This window comes from Corapipo altera, unplaced genomic scaffold, assembly GCF_003945725.1.
Source record: "Corapipo altera isolate COAL_440 unplaced genomic scaffold, ASM394572v1 213, whole genome shotgun sequence".
Classification (NCBI taxonomy): domain Eukaryota; kingdom Metazoa; phylum Chordata; class Aves; order Passeriformes; family Pipridae; genus Corapipo; species Corapipo altera.
Window position 1 is genome coordinate 69,505 of NW_020885129.1, and position 9,479 is coordinate 78,983.

A 9,479-nucleotide genomic window follows, 5' to 3' on the forward strand; every position below is an offset into this window, starting at 1 on the left:
GACAGAGGGGTTCAGCTCCAAAGGGGGGGGGAAGTCACCCAGAGATTCCCCCGTTCCCCACCTGCAGGCAGGGCTGGGAATGCAAATAAAGCTCTTTCCTTTGGGGGCTGAGGACAAATTCCCCCTCTCTGTGCTCACTCAGCCACCTCTGGCCCATCCCAGTCCAACGGTGGCACCCGGGATGTGTCCGAGCTGGTCACCTGTGGGGACACGGCCCCTCCTGGCTGGGACTCGGGGTATTCAATCCCACTGGCATCTCCCTTTGGAAGTGGGCAGGGGGCGAGTGCTGTGGGACTTTGGGTGGGAGCAGAGGATGGTCAGCGGTGCCCTGAGTCCAAAACCACCCCAAGTGCTTCTCCTTCCCAACAGCCCCCACTGTCCAGGTGAAAAAAAAGAAGGGATTTGAGGCAGCCCAGCCTCAAAACATCCATAAAGGGATAAATCGGCTCGCACAGACAGCAGGGAAAGCTGCTCCTGGTGGGGAAACCACACGGCTCCGGGTCCATCCCTGCCAACCTGCAAACAAAGCAGGGCTTCCAGGAGCACGAAACCAAACCCAAGGTACAAAACTCCTGCCCGGGAGCTCGGGAAAAGCCAGGTTGGCTTCTCCCCTTCCCCCCATGGCTGGCTCAGCTCCCCGGGACACCCGAGTCAGGAGATCTCGTTGCCGAAGACCTCGAGCACGAGCGGCGTGAGCTGCATGCTGTGCTCGGGCTGGAAGGACAGGCAGCGGTACTGCCGGGAGTGCTCCTCGTTGAGGCTCCGCAGGTCCGCCAGCTTCTGGATCATCTTGGCGTAGAGCAGGCGGCTCCCCGGGGGCGGGTGCCGGCAGCGGATGTAGGTCTGCAGGATCTCCGAGAGCCTGTCCTGCAGGGATTCCACCAGCGAGGTGTCCTGCACGCCCGGGCGGTCTGGGGAACACCGCGGATCACGGGAGATGCTGAGTTGGAAGGGACCGCCAAGCATCGTCCAGTCCAACCCTCAACCGTCCCCAGGAGTCACCCCACGTGCCCCAGAGGATCATCCAAACGCTCCTGGAGTTCTGTGCCCACTGCCCTGGGGAGCCTGTTCAGTGCCCAACCACCCTCGGGAGGAAGAACCTTTCCCTGACATCCAACCTGCCCCTGCCCTGGCACAGCTCCAGAACATTCCCTGGGTGCTGTCCCTGGTCCCCCCAGGGCAGAGCTCAGTCCCTGCCCCTCCTCTCCCTCTCCATGGATATTGAGGACTCCAGTGAGGTCTTCCTCAGTCTCCTCCAGCTGGACACACCGAGTGCCCTCAGCCCCTCAAGGCCGTTCCCCACCTTCATTACCCTCCTTTGGATGCCCCAACACCTCAATATCTTCCTTATACTGCGGTGCCCAAAGCCACCCCCAATATTCCGAATGACTCCCACCCTTTTCTCTGAGGACACGCCAACCCCTGGCCAGGTCCTACCTGGGGACAGGATGCAGATGGCCATGAGGAGCACGTGCTCTTCCTCGTGAAGGTTCAGCTTCTTCAAGCCAACCTGGAATTTCACGAGCGGCTCGAGCAGGTCCATGCTGTGGCCAGCTGGGAAGAGAACGGACCTTTAGCACGGCTGGCTCTGGAAGAGGATCTCCCATGGAGATTTAAGGTCCTGCTCTGCCACCTGCACCCCCTGTTCTTAACGTTGGCCCTCAAATCCTCAAGTGGAAGAGGTTCAGGGCAGGGTCCGGCACCTTTTCTGATGGGTGCAGAGGGAATGGCTTTCCAGGGAAAAACCCGTGGGATTTCTGCGGCTGAACTTAAGGCTGGGATGAGATTCCTTAGCAGGGGAGGGTCTGGCAGCTTTACCTTGGGTGACGTCGCTGACCCTGTACTTGAAGTCGTTGCTGCCACAGGTCCAGCTCATGTCCTCGAGGGTGAAGGACTGGTTGGAGCGCAGCATGATCACCTCGATGGCACTGGACTTCAGCAGGACAATCTGGTCCTCTGCTGACAGGTCCCTGCACCACGGGGGGGAGGTTGAAGTGAGACTTGTCCACGAGCAGAGGGACAAGCAGAAACCGCCACCCCCGTGAGGGTCCCATCGGTCACCCCATCCTGGGGCAGCCCAGCTCTTCCCTCCCCACGGTTCCTGTGTCAGGAGTTCCTGCAGGTGAATTTGTCCACGCCCTGGGCACCAGCCTGGAGTGAAAGAGGACCTGAGGGCCCTTCACAAACCCCTCAGGGTGCAGCAGCTCGAGTTGTTTCGCTGACAGAGTTTGGGTGAATTTTCCAGAGTTTGGAAAGAGAGGAGAGGAGAACCACAGGAAGGAGGAGAGACAGAAAACATCAAAGTAGGAACAGACCTGGGAAGGGGACAGAGCCGAGGGACAGCTGTGAAGGGGAAGCAGGGAACATGATCTGGCTGTGGAGGGTAGGACAGGATTCCCAGGAGTGGAAAACCACCTTGGATGCCAGATCTGGGAGCAAACATCTCACCTGAATCCCGGGATCATTTTGGCAAAGCCGATCACCTTCTGTATGCTGTAGCTGACCAGGTCAGCCAGGTGTGGGAGCATGGAGAGCTGGGAGAACTCGATGTTCATGGAGGAGCTCTCGTCGTTCTCCTCGGAGAGGACCAGGTTTGAAAACATCCGGGGCTCCACGGACTCTGGAGAGAGGGAGACACTCAGGGCGTGACGGTGCAACACCCCCAGGGGGGTTTTACAGCTAAATGAGCCCCCACAGGAGGTAAAACAAGGGTCTGAAGCATCAGATTTAGGTCAAGCTACTGCATTTCTCCCCCTGTCACCCCCGGGGAAGCGAGTGTGGTACCTGGGAATGTGCTGAAGGCATCGGAGCCGAAGAGATCAGTGGAATCCTCCTCCGACAGGTCCTGGGTGAGGAGAGAGGAGGACTTTGTTGCTCCCCTGTTGTTGGGGTGGCTTCTCACGGGGGGCTGGAAGAGAAGGGCAGGGTGTGAGGGATGGGGCTGGGAAGGGGAGATGTGTGGCAGTTGTTCACCTGCTGCCACGAGCAGCGAGGGTTCCGCAGGGGGTTTTTTAACTCCTCTCTGAGGGGTGAGAGGGGTTTGGAGCATCGGGGGGCTGCCCACGGGGACGGGGGCGGCCCGGCCGTACCCGGAACTTGGAGAAGTCGGCGTAGGTGGGGTCGTAGGTTTTGCGATGGGCCTCGAGCAGGATGTCGATGACCCTCTGCTGCTCCTCCGAGAGCTTCGGCTTCAGGCTCTCCTTGAGCGCTTCCTCCTCCTTGCGCTTCAGGATCATCTCCCGCTTCCTCTGCACCTCCTCGTCCGTCAGGATGACTGTGGGGCAGGGGAAGGGGCAGAAACAGGGACTGGAGCAACCCCAGGCTGCGGCAGAGAGTGTTCCCATCGCCTGGATAATCGGTCATTGAACCTGCATCGACCCCACCCCGCTGTCACCTCGGCTGCCAGGTCACGGCTGCCCGCTGTGCCCGGCAGTTTATGGTGCTTTTAGGCAAGGACTGGGTGAGATAAGGCCACATGAGCACTGCCACACGCCCGCTCTGCTCCCTCGCTGTTTGCTCTGTGCTTTCCAGGTGACAGAAATCCTGATCCCGCCAGACTCGGGTCAGTGGGTTCACCCAGCTCCAGTGCCCAGCGCAGCTCCGCTCGGCCCCAGCTGCCACCCTGGGTATCCAGCAGCACTTCTGCAGCATCCCCAGGGGAGTTTTAACCTTATGTTTAAGCTAAGAGCACACATAAACACCCCCCACTCCCAGGGGTGGGTATTTATGGCTTTTGTTAGGGGTGATGGCCCTTGGAAGCAGCCAGGGGTTGGACTCCGAGGCGATACACTAGGATTGTCTCCTTTATTTAGGGAAGGGGAGCAGCCACAGACAATCTGGGCTCAAATCTTAACTTTATCAAAAAGAGCTTGGAGATGTGAATGGCCTGAGAGGGCTGAAAGAGAAGAAAAGCACAAGGGAGCTGCACAGATCTCTTAGGTTCAATCTCCATCCCTGTAGCCGCGTCACCCGCTCCCGAAAGCGCTTGGTAACACACATCCACCTAAAAATAGCAATTCCCCTTCCTCAGGCTGTTATTAGCCCTTTCACCAGGGCATTACAGAAAACCCCAAGCGTGTTATCTGATGCCGAGGTGGCTGAGCCTGCCCTGCCTGAGGAGATTTGAATTTGACTCTGGGCGAGTCGAGGTGGAATTTGGGCCGAGAGGTTGGCGGAGGGCGGAGGGAGCTGCAGCCGTGGGGCTCCAGGCAAGGAGCTGTTTGCTGTCCCTGCTCCTTTAGCCAACGGCATTTTTCCAATCCCTTTTCAAACTTGCACAACCTCAGAGGGCACCAGAAGGTCTCGGAGAGATGGGAATGAGCAGATAGAGCTGAAAGGTCACCTGGGCCGCGGGCGCGTTACGGCGGCTCCGCGGGGCACGGCGCGACTGCTCGGGGAGAAAAATCAAGAGTTTTGCCATTCCCCCTCCCAATTCTTCATACAAAAGCATCAGATCCATGTGGGCATGGGGAGAAACTGGTGGAGAAAGCCATGTGTGGGGTTGAGAAGGAGGATGAGGCAAAGCTGAGCCCTTGGCTGTGGCCGCGGTGCTGGAAGTGTCCCAAGGATCGGGGCCTTGGAAGGGATTCTGGCAGGTTACACCAGGCAAATTTGGGATCCTGCAAGGACTAGATAACCTTTATTGGTCTCTCCCAACCCAAACTATTCTATGATCCCAGGACCATCGGGAGGCATCCACAGAGCAGAATGGAAAGACAAGGATGTTTCCGTGCTGGGGCAAGACCGCCAGGGAAGTCAGCTTGGGATTTCCCACCCTCTTTTAGGGAATCCAGCCCTCAACCAGGCTGGCAACACTCTGGCAGTGGCATTTCTCAGCCTGGCCGGAGCTGTTTCTGGTGATTAGCAGCAAACCTGAAATGCTCCCTGCCAGAGGAACAGGCTTTCCCACAGGAGAAGGGATAACATGGATGAGGGATGTCAGCCCAGTGAACCCCCTTCCACTGCTTTATAGAGTGCTGGGGAAAAGGCTTTGATGCTTATTTGGACTCACAGGAGGATGGAAGTGGGAATACAGGGCTGGGAAGCGGCTCAACACCTGCCCTGAGATCCCAGCTCCCATCCCAGCTCCGAGCTTTCCGAGCGCCGAGCCAGAGCCATCCAGCCACAGACTCCTGGCACAGCCGGGGCCGTGGCTGAGCCTCTGTGGGCTGCCCTGACCCCAAATCCGTGTGGAGGCCGAGATAACATCTGCCCATCACGTCCAGCCAGACACTGGCCCTCTGTGGAGACGCCACAAGGCAGCAGGGAAAGCCAAGGCCAACACCCCTGGGATTGTGGAGCACGAGGACACAGGGATACAGGGTGAGGATCCAACTCTGCACTCCTGGCCAAAACCAGGGGCTTGGAAGTGCTGCAGGATGGGTGGAGGGGGGGGGGGGAGCAGCACAAAGGCTCCAACAACCAGGAAAGAGCAGCCAAATATAAAAGAGAAAGGAAGTTTAGGAAACATCTGGGAGTGCCGGAGCCTGGCAGAGGCTCCTGGGCTTGGGAATAACACATCCCATGCTTAGAGCAGCAGGGATGTCTTGGCTTTGAGGGCCACCACCTCTTTAGAAAGTGGAGGAGAGGAGGAGAGGTCATGTCCCTGCTCATCCTCACCCTACACAACCATAACCCTTCCTGCTCCTCTGAGCATCCGGGGAAATTCCGGGGAAATTCCTTCCCATTTCTGCTCCTCTCCCTGGCTGTGAGATGCTGGTTTGGTTCTGCTTTTGTTCTCCTCCCTTCTGGGGATTTTCAGCCCTGAGATCATAAATCAAACTTTGTGGGGAGGGCTCTGAGCACCAGCTGCTCAGGACTCCAGCCACATCCCAGAAAGCCTTTTCCTTGGAAAAGGGATAAGGGGTGCTGAGGGTTGAGTAGCACCACCTTCTCTGGAGAACATGTGAAGACTGAGAACACAGGAGCTGTTAAAGGCTGGGGGACAAGGGGCAGAGACACTGGGAGGTGAATTCCCTGAGGGAGCCCATGGTGTGGATCCAACCCCCAAGGGATGGGTGTCCCTTCCTCGGCTCCAGGCTGCTGGAAAAAGGGCAGTTTTGCAGGGAAGGAGTAATTCCCCCCTCCATTTTCTGGCCACCTAAACCAGTAGGTGGGATAGTCCAGCCCCAGACCCTCAGCCCTGCTTTACAGCCCATTCAGGCCAGGAATTATCATTATCATCCCAGGAAAAAGCAGCAGGAAGGGAACAGGGCAGCCAGAGGCATCTCCAGGCTGCAGACCTGCCTTCCAGAGCGACAGGGACATTCCCAAACAACACAAACAACAGCCTTGTGGAAGACACCAACCCCCTCAAAAGCTTCAAGATGCCTTATTCCATCTAAAAATAACAGCAGTGTCCGGTGGCAAAGTCCATGGAAGGCTATTTTTAGTCCCGGGGGGTTGGTTTTGGTTAATCCAGTCACGGTTTGCTAACGGGGTCACTTACACGTTAACTCCCGTGCAGAACATGCCTGTCCCTGGCACCTGGAGCAAACAGCTTGGCATCTCTGCCCAGGCACTCTCCAGCCTGCCCTGAGTAATTAGTGCAGGTCAGAATGTCTCCCTCGTTGGCTCCAAACCAGCCCCAAATGAGCTGCACGACTGGTGCCTACCACGGGCTCCTCATGCTCCCCAAAGCATGGGGGCAGATGGTGCCCTGTGTGGCCTTTCTCTCCCTCTGGTTTAAAAGAATAATATCCAGGGATTTTTCTCTTCATCAGGGATCTTTAGGACCGTGGGATGTTTAGGTGCTGCTTCCCTGCAAACCCCTCCACGTTCCGATTTCCCCGGAGAACCCGGAGGCTTTCGGTGGCACCGTTTGTTCCCTGCTCACCACACGAGGGAAGGAGCACCCCTTCCATTTTCCAGGCTCCCAGGTCCATGGACACCCCTGCCCACGGTCTCCCAGCAGGAGCTGTTGTTGGGTTTGAACACTCCATGACCAACCAACCTGCTCCCGAGGAGCCGGGACGTGGAGAGCTCGTGCGACGCAGGAGGGGAGCACGTTCAAACACATTTTGTTTTTAAAAGCTGCTTATCCATAAATACAGCCGAGGAAAATAAATATTTGGGCAACATTAGCGTGTTTGGATTGGGTTAAAAACTACTTTACTTCCCTCTGCTGTTTACTTAAGATTCTGCTGTGCACGTGGCTGGATGGACCCACATGGCAGGGCCCAAAAAAAAAAAGAGCCCAGAGCTACAGAGGAGGAAAACAGAATCCAGCTCTGTTGGAAAGGATAGAACCTTTTAATAATTTTAGTTAATGGTTTTAATTATCTTCTAATTCATTGTTTTAATTAATCATAACCAATAGATATTAATTATGCTATTCTTAAATGACTCTTAGCCAGCATTTAGCAAAGTTGTCACAAGGTGCTTTTGAGGGAACACAGCTCGGGAGAATTAAGTTTTAATTGAAGTTAATTAAAGTCTTAATTTAAATTAAGGTTTTGATAAACTAACTCTGATTTGCTCTGATGTGCAAAGCCTGGGAGGGGAAGATGGATTGTTGAAGTTGGACATCTGGAATGCAGAATTTATGGACCACAAGGACATCTTACAGAAAGCAGAAGATAAAGAAGAGGCCAACAAAGACTCAGCCTTTGTGTTGAAAAGTCCCTACCGGTGGAAAAAAAGATACTAAAATGACTAAAAGTGTGGACTAATTAACATAACCAGTGAGAAATCAATAACCAATAGATAGAACACTAATTAGTGAACGAGAACTCTGTAATTAAGAAACAACGGACATTAATTTCTTTGCTCAGACACAGGACACAAAGGGTAAGGAAAAACACAAGTCCACTGGAATTTGCAGGACTGCCCCTCTGAGAGAGAACTGATGGGGGAAAATAACCACAAATATCAGTCTCAAAACTACCTACTTTCTGCTCCGAGCAGAGAGGATACAGGAAACATTCTGCCCAAATCCAAAACACACAGAAAAATGTCTTTATGTAGTAACTGATAAAAACACTGATATAGTTTAGGCATGGATATAATCTTTAGGTGTCAGGAGGTGTTTTTTTATGTCTAAACCCCACAATCAAACCCAAACTCATGCCTAAAATTTAACCAGCAAATTTACCATCACCCTCTGGCGCGCAGAGAGAGGCCCTCAGGCACGACCCAAGGAATTCAAGATGCAACAGAATCAACCAGTGTGCCCAGGCATCGACCACAAACCTCCCTGGACACTCTCACAAAAAGCTGATGCCCCTCGAGAGCCGGGAAAAGCCACTTGGCCCCGGGAAAAGCAGCTCCTGGATCACCCCAGTGCCCACAGGGATCATTAAACCAGCTCCTCTCAGATGATTAACCCACCACATCCGCTGCCCTTTGCATCCCCCTCGAGTCCTGGGAGGGTGTCCAGGTTTTGTGCTGCCCTTCCCACCCCTGGGGACGGAGAGGGAGCTGGGCATGGCCAGCTGGAGCTGGGATGTGCCCCGGGGTCGTACTCACACTCCTTCATCATTCCGATGTCCACGCAGCGCTTGAGCCGGCACGCCTGGCAGTGCCGCCGGTTGTCCTTGGTGATCTTGCAGTCCCCGTTGAAGGGGCAGGTGAACATGGCCTTCCTCTTCATGCTCCTCCTGGGGAGGGGCAGAAAAACACCCAGTCAGCCCCGGTTTGGCTCTCCAAGAGGCTGCTCCAAACCTCGGGAGGAGACGGGAGGACGAACGCGGCTCCCGGACGGCAAAACGCTGCCGAGGGGGTGCTGGGGGTGCTGGAGGTGTCTCTGACCTGGCTGTGCTCAGCTGGAGAAGGTCAAGAGAAGACCCTGAGATGAGCTCAGCTGGTTATAGCCCCATGCTAACAACACCAAAGGTGTGGGGTCAACCCCACTATGGGCCATTCCCTTAAAAGCTGGATTTGATGGTTCTTGTGGGGCCCGTCCAACTGGGAATATTCTGGGATTCTGTGAAGCTGGAGAGGCTGCACCTGGTTGGGTGCATCTACAGCTCTGAGCTAGAGGTTCAGGCACTGCTGGACAGTGTGGAAAAGGACAACTTCCTTGGGGTTCAACCACAGAATGGTTTGGGTGGGAAGGGACCTTAAAGCCCATCTTGTTCCAGCAGGGACACCTTCCACTAGACCAGGTTGCTCCAAGCCCTGTCCAACCTGGCAGGTAAAGCAGATTTCTGGAGCTGAACAGGTATTTTGAAGGCCATGAGATGGGTGGAAGGATTGCAGAGAAACCCCCCCAGCAAAAAAAGAGAGCAGAGTGGGGGCCGTGTTATTAAACATTTACCCACCTTTAAGCCTGGCTTTGCTGGAAGAACTGGCTGGAGCACATGTTTGTGTGTGCAGGAGAAAGAAATCTCACTGCAGGATACAAGAGAACAACACTTAAAATAACAAGCCTCTCTTCCACCAAAACCACACTGTGCCATGTTCACCCACCGCTGCAATCGGGGCTGTAAATCTTCCAAGGACAAAGGGTCAAAGAGGCAAAGCCAAAAAATCTTCCAAGG

General features: G+C 55.0%; 1 protein-coding gene across 3 annotated transcripts in view; it reads right to left on the reverse strand.

Moving 5' to 3' along the window:
* Positions 1-411: 411 nt before the first annotated feature.
* VDR (vitamin D receptor) overlaps positions 412-9,479 on the reverse strand; it is a 30,182-nt gene continuing 21,114 nt past the window's right edge. For 2 of the 3 annotated variants that reach the window (XM_027670041.1, XM_027670040.1), the window contains exons 5-11: positions 8,467-8,597; positions 3,090-3,274; positions 2,785-2,908; positions 2,449-2,620; positions 1,819-1,970; positions 1,438-1,554; positions 412-911 (exon numbers count right to left, since the gene is read on the reverse strand). In XM_027670041.1, the coding sequence (XP_027525842.1) occupies positions 652-911; positions 1,438-1,554; positions 1,819-1,970; positions 2,449-2,620; positions 2,785-2,908; positions 3,090-3,274; positions 8,467-8,597 (1,141 nt within the window). In that variant the 3' untranslated portion in view covers positions 412-651. The remainder of the gene's footprint in view (positions 912-1,437; positions 1,555-1,818; positions 1,971-2,448; positions 2,621-2,784; positions 2,909-3,089; positions 3,275-8,466; positions 8,598-9,479) is intronic. The other variant, XM_027670042.1, reaches the window with a different exon arrangement.